The sequence below is a fragment of the Geotrypetes seraphini genome, chromosome 6 (genome assembly GCF_902459505.1).
Source record: "Geotrypetes seraphini chromosome 6, aGeoSer1.1, whole genome shotgun sequence".
Taxonomy (NCBI): domain Eukaryota; kingdom Metazoa; phylum Chordata; class Amphibia; order Gymnophiona; family Dermophiidae; genus Geotrypetes; species Geotrypetes seraphini.
Window position 1 is genome coordinate 4,620,464 of NC_047089.1, and position 18,022 is coordinate 4,638,485.

The following is an 18,022-nucleotide window of genomic DNA, read 5'->3' on the forward strand; positions in this document are numbered from 1 at the left end:
CAGCAAATCCAAACCATCTTTGAGAGATCTAGAAAAAGACTCCAATTCGTAGGATGGATTCCTGTGGTTTCTGTTGATGGAGCTCTAGTTCAGCAGTGGTCCCAAAGGTGTAATTTCTAAACAATGAATATCTCATCTTCAAAATATGACATGCAGAGGATATTTTTTCCGTTAAGCTACACGCCTTAAAAGCTGGAATTACATTATATTATATTGTCGGTAGCAATAAAGATGTTTGTCCACATACGGTTTGAAAAGATAGAAACAACAGCAAAGATATCCAAGAAAGGCAGCTTATATGCTACATCCCCCGAAAAAGACCCATCAGGGGTTGAAACGCATATAAAAAACAAAGGGCGTCGGGAGGCGTTGATAGTGGCAGGGTCCACCAAGTTTAAAGATAAGTTTTGCCTTTTGTTTATTAATTAATTGTTGCATAAATTTATTGAGAGTTTTTAGTAAAAATAGCAAAAATATTAAAAAAGATAAACAGTTTATTGGTAGGTGGTGGTGAGCATAAATGATTATAAAGCCTTACATGATAGGAACTTGAAATGATATACATATCATAAGAGGTTCTAAAGATTGATATTTGCAACATTTATGATTTGCTCACCACTAGTTTCATTGCTTAAAGAAGAAAACAGTAAAAAACAACATGATTAAAAATGTTCATTATTAATTATTTATAAAGGTGGTGTTATAATGACAGTCAGAACATGATTAGAAATTGTTCATATGTTTTATATTTATCATCTGGATATCCCACTATTTCTATTAAATGTTCCTCATGGGGTGGATGTCTTAAGGCTTCATTCTGTGATATGTGACTAAGGCAAGCCAGCTCACCTGTGGAAAAGTGATGTAATTTCCTTTTCAGATATTTAATAGTGTTCAAAAAGTTTCTGCACTTATTTTATTTTTTTTAAGAGCTTTCGTGTGTGTGTGTGTATATATATGCAATATCTATATCTGTTAAGTGTTTTTAAGGACTGTTCTAAGTCATATTGCAGAAGTTAATTTGAATTTTCATGTTAATTTATAGAATTGCATTGTTACCTCCATGTATAGATTTAAAGAATTGGATAAAAATCAGTTTCCTGTTTATAGGTGTTTAGAAGCACCTGTTTTACCTGGGTGGAGCAAATGATTTTTGCAAATCTATTTGTGTGTTTTGGTATTTTGCTATTGAGAACATATGAATTGCTGCTGCTGGGTCAGACCAGTGATCCATCGTGCCCAGCAGTCCGCTCACACGGCAGTCCCCAAGTCAAAGACCAGTGCTCTAAATGATTCCAGTCTCACCTGCGTACGTTCCAGTTTAGCAGGAACTTGTCCAACTTTGTCTTGAATCCCTGGAGGGTGTTTTCCCCTATAACAAATTCCGAAAGAGCGGTCCAGTTTTCTACCACTCTCTGGGTGAAGAACTTCATTACATTTGTATGGAATCTATCCCCTTTCAACTTTAGAGAGTGCCCTCTCGTTCTTTCTACCTTGGAGAGGGTGAACAATCTGTCTTTATCTGCTAAGTCTATTTTGAATGTTTCGATCATGTCCCCTCTCAGTCTCCTCTTTTCAAGGGAGAAGAGGCTCAGTTTCTCCAATCTCTCACTTTATCCCAGGACAAGCAGGCAGCATATTCTTGACTGATGGGTGACGGCACCGACGGAGCCCCGGTACGGACAATTTTAGAGTGATTGCACTCTAAGAACTTTGAAAGTTCTAGTAGGCCGCACCGCGCACGCGCAAGTGCCTTCCCGCCCGACAGAGGCGCGCGGTCCCCAGTTTCTTAGTTTCCGCGGAGCTAAGAAGACGCGTGTTCCAACTGCTGTTGGAAAATTTTTTTCAAATTTTTCTCGCCTTCCTGCTCGCGCGTTATTTTCTTGTCGTGATTTATTCACCTTATTGTTTCTTTCTTTTATTTAAAAAAAAAAAAAAAAAAAAAACAGTCCATTTTTTTCGACTTTTTTCCGGTCAGCCCCGGTGGGGCCTGTTGGCACCATCGAAGCCTTGGGCTTCGATTTTGCTACGGCCGTTTTTCCCTTCATGCCCCCTTCACCGGGTTTTAAGAAGTGTCAGCGATGTGCACGTCCTATTTCCCTTTCCGACCCACACAAGTGGTGCCTTCAGTGTCTGGGTCATAGGGCAGAAACGTGCACCCGCTGCAGTTCTCTCCAAAAGAGAACTCTAAAGAATCGCCAAATTCAACAGCGAATTCTTTTCGGTGCCGCCATGGAAGTTCCCCCGGCATCGACACCATCATCTTCCTCCAAATCGGCACCGGTGACTTCGACACCGCAAGATCCATCCTCGGTGTCGCACCCTGTAGGTAAGCCGGCTAAGAAGCCATCCCCTAGTGTCCTTAGCCCGCCAGTCGAACAAGCAGTGAGCCAAGTTCTGCAGACTGCGCGCCGGCCTCGCAAACGCTCCGCTCCTATTGAAGTCACTGCCTCTTCATCGGCATCGACTTCGCCTGAGTGTCGAGCTGCACTGCAAGTACTGAGCAAGAAAAAAGCGGTACCGGTGCCATCGGGACCGTCTCTGGATGAGAGAATAGCATCCATCCTTCAGGTCCAGCTTAAGGAGCAGTTACAACACTTGCTCCCGGCTCTGCTGACTCCGAGCCTTCCAGTGTCGGTACCTACTGAGCATTCGGTGCCGATCGTCGAACAGCCTGTTTTGTCGGCATCGACGTTGTCGGCACCGCAAAAATCTGTTTCTATGCCTGTTCTCTTGGCGGAACTGAAGTCTCTTCGACGCACTGCTTACTCGACTTCGGAGCCGGTGCCGTTCTCTGGCACCCGTACTGCTGTACAGTCACCCGGTACGGTGTCCATGAGATCTGGTAAATCGGTACGCAAAACCAAGCATACCGAACCTTCTACCCCACTTTCTCAGGGCCGTCTGTCATCGGTACGGGACCCTGATTTGTGGGATGATTCTGATGACCCCCTCGGTACCGAGGCAGATTATTCCTCGGAGGAGGATGTTACATCGGTGCAGGATCCTGCTGGTAAGCCAGAGCACTCGTCCTTCACCAAGTTTCTTAAGGAGATGTCGGACACCCTTTCCATCCATCTAGAGTCTGACTCTAAAAAATCCAAAGCATTTCTTGATGCTTTGGATTTTGACCAGCCTCCGAAATAATTTTTAAAGTTGCCCCTCCATGACATCTTGAGGGAAACTTTTACAAAAATTTAGAAACTCCTCTCGACCGTTCCAGGAGCCCCTAGGAAGCTGGAATCGCTTACAAGGTGATTCCTATTCCAGGGTTTGACAAACCCCAGCTGCCCCATGAATCTCTGCTGGTGGAGTCCACCCTCAAAAAATCGGCAGGCTCTAGTGTATATGCCTCTGTCCCTCCTGGCAGAGAGGGCAAGGCCATGGATAAATTTGGTAAAAGACTTTACCAAAATGCAATGCTGGCCAACCGTTCAGGTAATTATGCGTTTCACTTCTCTTTTTACCTGAAACATTTGATTCAGCAAGTCTCTTCTTTTCAAAAGTATCTTCCTGACCGTAAGCTTCCTGCATTCCAACAATGCACTTCCAGTCTCCTACAACTCAGGAAGTTCATGGTCCGGTCCATCTATGATACTTTTGAACTCACATCCCGAGCCACGGCTATGTCTGTAGCGATGAGACGATTGGCATGGCTCCGAGTCTCCGACCTTGATGTGAACCACCAGGACCGCCTTGCCAATGCTCCCTGCCTGGGTGATGAGCTCTTTGGAGAATCTATGGATACCACCACTCAAAAGCTCTCTGCCCATGAGACGAGGTGGGATACTTTGCTGAAAAATAAAAAGAAGCCTCCTCCTCCTCGTCCATTTAGACAGCAGCCATCATATCAGAGGTGGTTTTCTGCTCGGCCAGTTCAGCCTCAACCTCCACAACCTCGGAGGCAGCGGCAACAGCACCAACAAGCACGTCAGCAACAGCCACCTACCATAAAGCCTGTCACTCAGACTAAGCCGACCTCAGCCCTTTTGACTCCCTTCTCGGCATTGCCAGTCTCCCTCCCTCCTGTCCTCTTCCACAGCCCATAGGAGGTCGATTAACCATTTTTCACTCTCGATGGGAGGTAATCACCACCGACCAGTGGGTGCTCTCGATCATAGCCCATGGCTACTCCCTCAATTTTCAGACTCCCCGCCGTTAGGCCTGCCAAAAGAGTCTGCTTCCAACAAGACTGAGACAGTCCCTCCTTCTCGCTCAAGAGGTTCAATCCCTCCTTCTTCTCAATGCCATCGAAGAAGTTCCTCAAGATCAGCGAGGTCAGGGTTTTTACTCCCGGTACTTTCTAGTTCCCAAAAAGACCGTAGACCTCAGACCCATCTTAGATCTCAGAGATCTCAACAAATGTTTGGTCAAGGAGAAGTTCAAAATGCTCTCTCTTGCCACCCTCTACCCTCTTCTCGCTCAGGGCGACTGGCTATGCTCCCTCGATCTCAAAGAGGCTTACACACATATTCCTATCCATCTGACGTCCAGACAATATCTGCGCTTTCTCATCAATCAACATCATTATCAGTACAAAGTGCTACCCTTCGGCCTGGCCTCCTCTCCCAGGGTATTCACCAAATGTCTGATTGTGGTAGCGGCCTATCTCCGCTCTCACAACTTTCAAGTCTTCCCTTATCTGGACGACTGGTTGATCAAAGCTCATTCCCCTCAGGCGGTTCTGCTTGCCCACCAATCAGACCATTCACTTCCTTCGACTATTAGGGTTCGAAATCAATCTACCCAAGTCTCACCTCATTCCGACCCAGCGACTTCAATTTATTGGAGCCGTTCTGGACACTGTTTCTGATGAGGGGCGTTCTTCCATCCAACCGCCTCCATGCCATCCTCCATCTCTGTTAGCAGGTGTTTCAACAGATTACCATTTCTGCAGAATCACATGATGGTGCTATTGGGGCACATGGCTTCGACAGTACATGTCACACCCTTCGCACGTCTCCACCTGCGTACTCCTCAAAGGACCTTAGCGAACCAATGGTCCCAAGCGACGGAATCCTTGTTCACAACACATATCTGTGACCTCGTCTCTTCGACAGTCGCTTCTTTGGTGGTTGACATCTTCAAATCTATCCAGAGGTCTGCTGTTCCATCTACCTCCATCATCAACTAGTCATCACCACAGATTCCTCCCCCTACGCCTGGGGAGCTCACTTGAACGAATTCCAAACTCAGGGATTTTGGACTGCCCAGGAAAAGAAACACCACATCAATTTCCTGGAACTCTCCGAGCGATGTTCTATGCCCTCAAGGCGTTTCAACATCTTCTCTTTCCTCAAGTACTACTCATTTGCACAGACAATCAAGTTGCAATGTACTACATCAACAAACAGGGAGGAACGGCTCTCGCCTGTTGTGTCAGGAAGCCCAACGGATTTGGTCTTGGGCGACAGCTCGTCACTTATTCCTGAAGGCTGTCTACATTCAAGGGGAACAGAATTCCTTAGCGGACAATCTCAGCAGAATTCTCCAACCTCACGAATGGACTCTCGATCCCTCGACTCTTCACTCCATTTTCGCTCAATGGGGCACTCCTCAAGTGTGACCTTTATTGCAGCTCCCCACAATCATCAGCTGCCCCTGTTTTGCTCCAGACTCTACTCTCCTCACCGTCTGGCGCCCGATGCATTTCTCCTGGATTGGACCAGTCTCTTCCTATATGCTTTGTCCCCCTCTACCGCTCATGCATGCGAACATTGTTCAAGCTCAAGAGGGAACAAGCCACCATGATTCTCATCGCTCCACGGTGGCCCAGGCAACATTGGTTCTCCCTTCTACTTCAACTGCAGTTTACCAGGGAACCCATACCTCTTCCACTGTTTCCTTCTCTGCTTTCTCAGCATCAGCAGACCCACTACTGCATCCCAACCTACAGTCTCTGCACCTAACAGCTTGTATCTCTCGGGCTGACTTCGGCTTCACTCGCTTCTTCTCACCCTGTCCGCTCTATCATTGATGCTTCCAGTAAACCGGCCATGCTCCAATTTACAACAGAAGTGGTCTCGTTTTCTTCCTGGTGCCTCTTACATCACCATGTCTCTAGCAGTGGGACTGGTGTTGGACTATCTTCTTTCCTTGTCTGACTCTGGTCTTAAATCTACTTCTATCAGAGTTCACCTTAGTGCCATTGCTGCCTTTCATGAGCCAATTCATGGAAAACCCCTCTCGGCTCATCCTTTGGTTTCTCGGTTCATGAGGGGCCTTTTCAATGTGAAACCACCTCTCAAGCCTCCTCCTGTGATATGGGATCTCAATGTGGTTCTTGCCGCTTTAATAAAGCCTCCTTTGAACCTTTGGCCACAGCGCATTTCAAATTTCTACCTGGAAAGTAGGTCTTCCTTATAGCTGTCACTTCTGCCAGGAGGGTCAGTGAACTGCATGCACTAGTGGCCGGATCCACCTTTCACTGTTTTTTCACCATGATAAGGTGGTTCTCTCCGGACACACCCCAAATTTCTTCCTAAGGTTGTGTCTGACTTTCATCTTAACCAGTCCATAGTCCTGCCTGTATTTTTTCCAAAGCCTCATTCTCACCAGGTGAACAGGCTTTGCATACCTTGGACGGTAAACGTGCTCTGGCTTACTATCTTGAACGTACTAAGCCCCACAGATCATCTCCTCAACTATTTTTGTCCTTTGATCCTAACAAGTTGGGTCATCCTGTATCTAAACGCACTCTCTCCAATTGGCTTGCTGCTTGCGTTTCTTTCTGTTATGCTCAGTCGGGCCTGACACTGGAAGGTTCTGTCACGGGCCACAAAAGTTAGAGCTATGCAGCGTCTGTAGCTTTCCTCCGATCTACTTCCATTGAGGAAATCTGCAAAGCTGCTACTTGGTCCTCAGTTCACACTTTTACATCACATTATTGTCTGGATGCATTCTCCAGACGGGATGGACACTTTGGCCAATCTGTTTTACAAAATTTATTTTCCTAATGGCCAACCTTCCCTCCATCCCTCTTTTTGTTAGCTTGGAGGTCACCTATCAGGCAAGAATATGCTGCCTGCTTGTCCTGGGATAAAGCACAGTTACTTACCGTAACAGGTGTTATCCAGGGACAGCAGGCAGATATTCTTGCGTCCCTCCCACCTCCCCGGGTTGGCTTCTTAGCTGGCTTATCTTAACTGGGGACCGACGCGCCTCTGTCGGGCGGGAAGGCACTCGCACGTGCGCGGTGCGGCCTACTAGAATTTTCAAAGTTCTTAGAGTGCAATCACTCTAAAATTGTCCGTACCGGGGCTCCGTCGGTGCCGTCACCCATCAGTCAAGAATATCTGCCTGCTGTCCCTGGATAACACCTGTTACGGTAAGTAACTGTGCTGTATGGCAACTCCAGCCCCTTAACCATTTTAGTCGCTCTTCTCTGGACCCTTTCGAGTAGTACCATGTCCTTCTTCATGTATGGCAAACAGTGCTGGGCACAGTATTCCAGGTGATGGTGCACAGTGGCCCGGTACAGCGGCATGATAACCTTCTCCGATCTGTTCGTGATCCCCTTCTTTATCATTCCTAGCATTCTGTTCACCCGCTGCGCATTGCGCGGATGGCTTCGACTTGTCAATCAGAACTCCCAAGTCCCTTTCCTGGGAGGTCTCTCCAAGTACCGCCCCGGACATCCTGTATTCGTGCATAAGATTTTTGTTACCGACATGCATCACTTTACACTTATCCATGTTGAACCTCATCTTCCATGTTGATGCCCATTCCTCGAGTCTGATTATGTCACATTGCAGATCTTCGCAATCCCCCTGCGTCTTCACTACTCTGAATAACTTCGTATTGTCTGCAAATTTAATCACCTCACTCGTTATACCAATGTCCAGATCGTTTATAAAGATGTTGAAGAGCATGGGTCCAAGCACCGAGACGTGCGGCACCTCACTGGTCACGCTCTTCCAGTCCGAGTATTGTCCATTTACCCCCACTCTCTGTTTCCTATGCTACAGCCAGTTTTTAATCCATGCCAGTATTTCACCCTTGATTCCATGGCTCGCAATTGAGTGCTTACTAGCATAAAAACTTTCCACTAAAAGTTCAATGTACTCATCATTGAGTAGTTGACATTTGCATAATCGGGGGCATGAAATTGAAGCCACTTAGTTGTCTTGTCTGAATGCTACTTTTGTACGTTCTCTATTGCCAAATGCATCATTTTTAGAAGAGTGATCCAGATTGTTTTATTTCTCACGTGTTCAAGTACAGCTCTGGTGTGTCCAGGGTTTTCAGATTAGTGAAGAGGAGAACACAGAATGGGAATTTGACTTATTTGGTCTATTTCTATTATATTAACTTTCCACACTACTCTGGTCAAATCTGATTCATGTAGTTTGTAGTGATATCAAGATTTGTCCTATTTCACATTTAGATATATAGCCATGAAGGTTGCTTAACCTGACAGAGGAGGAACTTTGGTGTTTAAAGTCATATGAGCAGTGAAATAGCAAAAAGTAAGATCTTGGTATGTCAGTCTCAGTCCCAAAAGAGGATGAGATGATCAGTTGTTCAATCCTGCTTGCAGGGACTGAGAGGTAAGTCTGGATAAGCTTCTGGTAGTTTGTAACTTAAGTGTAAATATTAAGGCACCGCATGACACAGGGAAGAAAATAAGATATTTTGAGCCAATGTCTGTTGCCAAGGGGATCTAATAAGACACTTTCTTATCTTTACTTCTGTAGCCCCCAACAGGCACGGACACCATGGTGAAAGCTGGCGTCAGCACCAACATCAGCACTAAGCACCAATGTATTACTGCCATGAAGGAGTATGAAAGTAAATCCCTGGAGGTTAGTGACTGCCGAAATGAAGGATGTGTGTGCTGGGCTTTATGAAATTCATCTGTCCAATGTGCTTTCCAATTGCATTTAGTTGCAGTGCCCATCATAGTATAATTTTCAAAGTTAATGGCTGCTAGTATTGCTCTAGAAGTAGTACACTTCTCCCTCCGAATCCGCGGTTTCAGTATCCGCGGATTCGGTTATTCACGATTTTTTTGCAAAAAACCTATTTTCATTTTTTGGCTATTTTTAAGCTGTACATGCCTTCCCAGAACCTTACCTGGTGATCTAGCGGCGAAGCGGGGCAGGAGCGATCTTCCTATGCTCCTGCCCCGTGCAGAGCCGTCATCAGAATGGCTGCCGTGAGTTCCCGTTGTAGACCACCAGGTAAGGAGGGAGGTGGAGGTAGGTCAGAGCCGGCTGAGAAGTTATTCGCTATTTTTCACACTTCGCGGTCCGGCTGTACACCTAACCCCCGTGAATTGTTGTTTGATTAGAGTTTCCATTAGTTTGCTCACTATTGATGTTAGTTAGACTCACTGGTCTGTAGTTTGCTGTCTCCATTTTTGAGCCTTTCTTGTGGAGTGGAATGACGTTAGCCATCCTCCAGTCCAACGGGACGCTGCCTGTACTAAGGGAGAGATTGAAGAGCGCTGACAGTGGAGTGATGTCTTGGCGGAGCCACTGTCAGTGCTCTTCAACCTCTCCCTTAGTACAGGCAGCGTCCCGTTGGACTGGAGGATGGCTAACGTCATTCCACTCCACAAGAAAGGCTCAAAGATGGAGACAGCAAACTACAGACCAGTGAGTCTAACATCAATAGTGAGCAAACTAATGGAAACTCTAATTCAAACACCAATAGGATAAGATCCTGGATGAGGAAAATCTACGGGACCCCCTTCAACATGGGTTTACTAAGGGGAGATCATGCCAATCCAACCTGATTAGCTTCTTTGACTGGGTGACGGGGAAGCTGGATGTTGGGGAGTCCCTGGACATCGTGTACCTGGACTTTAGCAAAGCATTCGATAGCGTACCACACCGCAGGTTGCTGAGCAAGATGAGTTCTATAGGATTAGGTGACACTTTGACGAAATGGGTTGGGAACTGGCTTGGTGGTAGGCTTCAAAGGGTAGTGGTGAACGGCACCCCCTCCGAAATGACAGAGGTGATCAGTGGAGTGCCACAGGGCTCAATCTTGGGCCCGACCCTATTCAACATCTTTATAAGAGACTTGGCAGAAGGGCTTCGAGGTAAAATAACATTATTTGCCAATGACGCCAAACTAAGTAATGTAGTGGGTAAATGCTAAACGGATGAAGATTCAATGCCCGACAACATGATGCACGACCTACTCCTACTGGAGCGCTGGTCTAGGACCTGGCAACTTAGCTTCAATGCCAAAAAAATGCAAAGTCATGCACCTAGGCAACCATAATCCATACAAGACTTATACCCTTAATGGTGAGATCCTAACAAGAACGGTAGCAGAACGAGACTTGGGGGTGATCATCAGTGAGGACATGAAGGCTGCCAGTCAGGTAGAGCAGGCCTCATCCAAGGCAAGACAGATCCTAGGTTGCATACGCAGGGGTTTCGTCAGCCGTAAGCCTGAAGTCATTATGCCATTGTATAATAGATCCATGGTGAGGCCCCACCTGGAATACTGTGTGCAATTCTGGAGGTCACATTATCGCAAAGATGTGCTGAGACTGGAGTCGGTTCAGAGAATGGCCACCCGGATGGTCTCGGGACTCAAAGATCTCCCGTACAAAGAACGGTTAGACAAACTGCAGCTATACTCGCTCGAGGAGCGCAGAGAGAGGGGAGACATGATCGAGACGTTCAAGTATCTCACGGGCCGCATCGAAGCGGAAGAAGATATCTTCTTTTTCAAGGGACCCACGACAACAAGAGGGCATCCGTGGAAAATCAGAGGCGGGAAACTACGAGGTGACACCAGGAAATTCTTTTTCACTGAAAGGGTGGTTGATCGTTGGAATAGTCTTCCACTGCAGGTGATTGAGGCCAGCAGCGTGCCTGATTTTAAGGCCAAATGGGATCGATACGTGGGATCTATTCACTAGGCAAAGGTAGGGGAGGGTCATTAGGGTGGGCAGACTAGATGGGCCGTGGCCCTTATCTGCCGTCTATTTCTATGTCTATGAATACCGAGGGAGAAGTCCTCTCTGCGCCCCTGTAGGCAGAATGAGCTATGTGAGTTGCATTTCCTTAGTAGGATCTGTGTCTGTATCGTCTCTCTGAGGATACAGCATGCTTTGGTGGTGAGTATCAAAACTATTTATAAGCCACCTGTCACTGGACATTAGAGCATTGATGTGTATATGGACTTTTTGTTTCCCTTCCCAGCTACAGTAGCCACAATGTTTTGTATGGGTTTTCCCACCGATGGAGACCTTTTAATGAAGTATTTATTTATTTAATTTATTTATTTAGCCCGTCCTCCCAAAGGAGTCCAGAAAGGGTTACAGGAGTACATTCATAGTATAGGTAGTGAGACATACAGACTTTACAGCATGGACAAAGGGATTTAGATTACAGCAATTACAGTATAGACATAACTTGCAGACTTAGTGGACATAGAGTGGTTTAAATTGCAGCATTTTCAATGTAGATATACTTGGAAGTGAAATAACTTTTATTTGCAGGTGGGTGCAGAGAATGGGGACATAATATTGTAGTTTTGAATTTCTATTAGCCAAGATTATTTCCCTTTGCTTCTCACTTCAGCTGTAAAATTTTTGTCCAGCCTCCTTTTTGAAAACTATAAACCTGTGTGGGTCAAACACTAGAAATGAAGGTGAAAAAGGAAACCTACTACTTTTAAAGATAGCTTACATTTTGAATATGTACTAATTGATTGATCGATTTGAGAATTTAAAAAATGTTTTTGTATTTGTTTTGTCGATAGTGGAAATAGAGGATATCTCCACTGTTCATTCATATACAAACTTCCTCCTGTCCTTCCAGCCACATCAAATATGTGACTGGCCTGTGGATTTTAAGCTCATCTCAGTTTGTGTGTGTGCTCTACTTCTGTGATTGGAAAAATTGTCTGCATTCAGACTTTTTCAAAATGGTACATGTTTAAAGTAAGGAATATTAGAGAGAAATAGATTAAAACCTGAGAGTATTCCAGTCCCTGATAATACACTTTGATATTAATGATATTAATGGGTTGGTGGATCACATACAGAAAACTAACAGCTTTTTCAATAGAATGGAAATTGATGAATAAGGAGAGAATCTTTTTTTTCCACTTTGAGTGGTGGTGTTAAGCTCCAAAAGATTGGCTGAAGTCAAGCATTTGTGTGGAATAAAGATATTAGGATCTTTAGTCACAGAGCAAAGGAGATGGTAGCAAGGCATTGTAACAAAGAAGATGACAGCGGATAGACCTGCAAGGTCCATCCAGTCTGCTAGCAAAACCTGTGGCAAAAAGCAGATAGGTACACGTGAGCATGGGGGGGAGATGATGATGACAAAATAGTGCCCTTCTGCCCATTGTTTTTCTTTTTCTCCAAAGGTGAACAAACCATATTTGACACAAGTAATGGTTCTCAGCTAGTCCAATGATCTGCTTTCCTGAACATGCTCTGGTTTACATTTTAGATTCCATTACTCACATTTGCAAGCTCTAGACAAGTTTAGAAGCTTGTAAATTAGGTAGAACTTTTCTCAAATTGTGACTGAGGCAATGGAGAGTAAAGTGATTTACCCAAAGTTGTCATGAATGCGATTTGAACCCTTGTCTCTAGTCCTTTTTGCTCTTGTCTATAGTGTGTGATTTGAGGTGCTAATTTTTTAGGAGCTGCGCTTGGAAGACTATCAGGCTAATAGGAAAGGTCCTCAGAACACCGTGGGAACAGGAACAGCTACGGGACTTTTTGGTGCCTCTGCAGCCACTTCCAATACAGCCACAGGATTGTTCGGCTCTTCCACAACCAATGCTGGCTTCTCATATGGACCGAATAAAACGGCATTTGGAACCAGTAAGTGTCTCCATCTCTGTAGAGCTGTACTCTTGGGTATTAACCAGCTTCATACTAATGAATGACATGACATGTGTATGGTGCTGCTGTCTAGTCTTTAGTTTGGAATTCAACTTGGAAAAGAGACGGCTGAGGGGAGATATGATTGAAGTCTACAAAATCCTGAGTGGAGTAGAATGGGTACAAGTGGATCGATTTTTCACTCCATCATAAATTACAAAGACTAGGGGACACTTGATGAAGTTATAGGGAAATACTTTTAAAACCAATAGGAGGAAATATTTTTTCACTCAGAGAATAGTTAAGCCCTGGAATGCGTTGCCAGAGGTTGTGGTACGAGCGGATAGTGTATCAGGTTTAAAGAAAGGTGTGGACAATTTCCTGGAGGAAAAAGTCCATAGTCTGTTATTGAGAAAGACATGGGGGAAGCCACTGATTGCCCTGGATCAGTAGCATGCAATGTTGCTACTCTTTGGGTTTTGACCAGGTACTAGTGACCTGGATTGTTCACCGTGAGAACAGGCTACTGGGCTTGATGGACCATTGGTCTGACCCAGTAAGGCTATTCTTATTTTCATATGTAATGTCAACTTCATGGAGATCACCCTGTGGGGTTCCACAGGGATCCCCACTGTCTCCAATTTGCTTTAATATTTACTTGAGTACTTTGAAGAACTTCAAGTTATCAGCTTTGGAGACCTTATTTATGTACGCTGATGATATCTTCATTTGACTTGAAGTAGCTCTGAATCTTTTGAACTTTGCTTCTAATGTAAATCATTGTATCTCCAAGCTTCAGAATTGGGCGCTGTCTGTTCAAATGAAATTGAATGAAACTAAAACCAAACTTTTGTGTATAGGACCAAATCTAGATTATCTTCCTCCCATGATAACGCTGGCTTCTGGAACTACATTACAGATTGAATTCTCCTAAAATTTTTAGGCATTCTCTTAGATTCTTCACTTACGTTTAAAAAAATTATTTGGTTAAGAAGTGTTTTTTTCAGTGTGAGCATGTTAAAGAAGGTTAAGGCATTTTTCCATCACCAACACCTTGTCTTGAATCCAGGGAGGGTGTTTTACCCTATAACAGACTCCGGAAGAGCATTCCACTTCTCCACCACTCTCTGGGTGAAGAAGAACTTCCTTACGTTCGTACAGAATCTATCCCCTTTTAACTTTAGTGAATGCCTTCTCGTTCTCCATACCTTGGAAAGGCAGAACAACCTGTCTCTATCTACTAAGTCTATTCCCTTCATTATCTTGAATATTTCGATCATGTCCCCTCTGTCTCCTCTTTTCAAGGGAGAAGAGGTCCAGTTTCTCTAATCTCTCACTGTATGGCAACTCCTCCAGACCCTTAACCATTTTAGTCGCTCTTCTCTGGACCCTTTCGATTAGTACTGTGTCTTTCTTCATGTACAGCAACCAGTGCTGAATGTAGTATTCCAGGTGAGGGCGTACCATGGCCCAGGTCAGCGGTATAACCTTCTCCGATCTTACAAAATTTGTTTGGCTGGGTAAAATGCCTAGAATTTTCTTTAATATCTTTACAAAAACCAATTGCGGAGGGTGGGGTAAATTTTCCAAACTTTTATAAGTATCATCAAGCATATATTTTACGCCAGGGTATGTATTGGGTCCTCCCAGAGCTCATGGAAAATACCCCAGATTGGTTGTATTTGGAATGGCAACTCGTGTTTCCTATAAATTTATCTCATGTTCTCAGTGTCAAGATGCCTAGAAAATATAAAGAGAACAGAATATTGATAGATACATGGAAAACGTTACGTTATGTCATTAATTTAACTCCTAACCCAATACACAAATCAACAAATCAATCTTTATGGCTAAACTCCAAGGTTCAAATTGGCGGATTCAAAATCATATGGAAATATTGGATTATTGCAGGTATACGAACTTTAGGTGATGTTATTTTAAATGATAAACTGCTTGATTTTTCACAGTTGCAACATAAATATGGTCTTAATAAATCACAAAGTTTTAAATGGTTGCAGCTGAAGCAGGCTATTCAGGAAGGGTTCCCTGAATGGAAAAATCTTAATAATCAGTATAGTCTGGAGTTCTTATGCTTTCAGGCGGATTTCTTGGGACACCAGGCCGCACAGTGGTATAAATTGATATCTGGATTTATGAATAAAAAAAGCTAAGACTGGTCTTAGAGACATTTGGAGCATTGAGATTAAGCATCAAATTTCTGCGTCTCAATGGCCACAAATTTGGTCTTGGAGAATGAGATGTACAGTGTCTGCATCTATGAGACAAACTTGGTTCTTTTTGTTACATAGAGCATTTTGGACCTCAGTTAGATTACAAAAGTTGGATAGCTCTAAGTCTAATAGATGCTGGCATTGTAATCTGGAAGCAGGGACTCTGGATCACTTAATATTCTATTGTCCCTGCATCATGGTCTTTTGGAAATCAATTTGGTCTCAAATTAATTGTTTTTAGAGAACCATGTAGCTCTATCATATGATACAATTCTATTCGGGACGTCAATGAGAATAAAAAGTCAAATTTCATCAAGCAATAACAAACTTTTATTGATAATGACAAGAGTCGCCATTCAACATATCACCAAGAATTGGAAAAATTATACTAGACTTAATTACACCTTCTGGTGGAATTCGTTGTGCCATATATACAAAATGGAAAGAACAATTGCCATACAAAAAGGGAATTATAATAATTTTAAAAAGATTTGGGGGCCATTGATAACTTATTGTAATGATTAGACGCCTTTTTACACTGAAAGTATATTTATAATTAGGGGGTGGTATATAGTTATGTTAAAGGTTTAATCAATAATTATGATTGTAATGTTTATATGATATTTTTGAGTACAATATTTGTGGGAAGGGTGGGTGGTGGAGGGAGTAAATTTATGTATTTAAGATGATAATAGAAAGAAATTCAAGTGATGTATATAAGTTCAAATGATGTAATATTGTTTACTTGATGTAAGATGAAAAAATGAATTAAGAATTGGAAATAAAAACCCAAATCCTTTTCCGATCTGTTCGTGATCCCCTTCTTAATCATTCCTAATCAGAATGAATGCAGATAGGGCTGGCCTCGGTTAGGGCACTGGTCTTTGACCTGGGGGCCGCCGCGTGAGCGGCGGTTGGGCACGATGGACCACTGGTCTGACCCAGCAGCGGCAATTCTTATGTTCTTATTCCTAGCATTTCTCTCTTCTGCTTTTACTATCTGCTCATCCTTCAGGCTAGAGGCTCTCGAACCAGTGTGGTGTGAGATTTGTGCACCCAATGAAGAGAAGATTGGGTTAGTTCAAAATAGCTGCTGCTAGTAGCAAGGTTTTAATTTGTCCCTTGCTTCTGACCCCTACATAGTTTCAGGCAGGCAAGAGGTCAGTGAGCAGTATCCTCTGCCACCTTCATCCGAAATTGGAATTGTGCAGAGTTGGTGAGACTCGTGAGATTACAGGGCCATATGCGTGTCTCATTTAGGAGAAGCCATCAGAGGGAGAAGACTAGTCAGCAGGAAGCAAATGGTTGGAAGATAGGGAGAGGGTGCCAAGAGCAGGAAGGAAGAAAAGATGGTGATGAAGGAAAGGGAAGGTGGTTAGATGCTCTGTTCAGCATCTAAATGGTTAAGTCATTCATTCAACAACTCCATTCGCGGTATGTTTTATAAAGAATATTTTGTATGTGTTAGAAATGTATTTTTCATTTGTTTTCCCTTTATGTCCAGGTACTAGTGGATTTGGAACAAACACTGGGAGTCTCTTTGGCCAACCCCAGCCAGCAACTACAAGCCTATTTAGCAAGCCATTTGGACAGCCCACGACTACACAGAACACCGGGTTTTCTTTCGGCAACACCAACACTTTGGGACAGCCACAGACTAATACCATGGTAAGGGAGGGGATGCAAATTGAAACATTTTAGTGGTCTGCTACTGATATATCCACACTGTGGTTTCAGAGGCCTAGAAGGCTGTTAGCAGAATATAGATTTAAATTAAAGCCCATACCCTAACTAGAGAGCTGAGCAGCACTACCATCTACTTTGTACATGAAATTACATTGGCTGCCTGTAGAGGCTCAAATTTGATTTAAAATTTGTGTTCATATTTAGTTCTACAGTAGAATCTCAGCTAACTGACATTCAGTTAACTGGCGCACTCAACCAACCGGCAAAAAATTTGCTGGCAAAAAAAATGATGTTTCCTGTGCTCCTCAGACAACCTCCAAACATCCCCCTTCCGTGCTTCCCTCCCTCCCTCCCAGAAGCAGTAGCGGCAGCCAGTGAACAGAAGAAGCACCATAAAACAGGCTGCTTCCGGCCAGCCCTGGTGGGGCCTTTCCTCTGCCACACCACTTACGATGCGGCAGAAGAAAGGCCCTGCTGGAGCTGGTCAAAAGCAGCCTATTTATTGTAACATAGTAACTGACGGCAGATAAAGACCTGAATGGTCCATCCAGTCTGGCGAATGGTGCTGCTTCTGTTCACAGGCTTCCACTGCTATTGCTTTGGGGGGAGGGGGGTTGTCGGGATCAGCTGATGCTACTGCTTCAGGGCTCGGGGGAGGGGTGGGGTGGTTGTTGGGATTGGTTGCTGCTGCTGCCTTGGGTCTGGAGGGAGGGGAGGGTGGATTGTCAGGACCAGCTCTGTTGTTACGGGGGTTGGAGAGAGGGGTGTTGTCAGGAACAGCTGCCTGTTGCTACTGTAATTTTTTTTTTTTTTTTTTATCATTGATTGAACCTTTCATTGGCCCATTAAAAAAGATACTGTGTAGGTTTCAGAGGAACATATTTTTAGGTTCTTGAAGCTCCAATGACAACCTCAACTGAAAGGCAGTAAAGCTATTCACAAACTTGTGTTGTCCAATATTAACAACAAATTCAAGGCATTGTACTCAGGTTAGCATGGTACCTTTTGCTGTACTGTTAGGGGTCAGGCATCACTAGGGCATTTTCCTACCACTTGATAGATTTCAGCACAGAGCATCTGAAAGGGGAATTGAGGGGGAGAGGAGGATAAAGAATTGTTATGGCATTATACTGGCCTCTTTAAAAAGGACAGCAGGCTAGGGTCCACTATCATGTATTCCTGCAACAAGACACATGCAATATGTCCAGGCACCACAATGCTGGAAAATATTACTGCCTAATTAGCTGCACGATGAGCAACATTTGAAGTGATTGTGAAGCACGATTTCTTTGAAATT

The 18,022-nt window shown here is 44.1% G+C and overlaps 1 protein-coding gene across 6 annotated transcripts in view; it reads left to right on the plus strand.

The window, feature by feature from the left end:
* Nucleotides 1–18,022, plus strand: part of NUP98 (nucleoporin 98 and 96 precursor) — a 330,912-nt gene that overhangs the window by 71,817 nt on the left and 241,073 nt on the right. For all 6 annotated transcript variants that reach the window (XM_033947374.1, XM_033947378.1, XM_033947379.1 and 3 more), the window contains 3 exons: nucleotides 8,697–8,804; nucleotides 12,625–12,808; nucleotides 16,544–16,707. In XM_033947374.1, coding sequence (XP_033803265.1) covers nucleotides 8,697–8,804; nucleotides 12,625–12,808; nucleotides 16,544–16,707 — 456 coding nt within the window. The remainder of the gene's footprint in view (nucleotides 1–8,696; nucleotides 8,805–12,624; nucleotides 12,809–16,543; nucleotides 16,708–18,022) is intronic.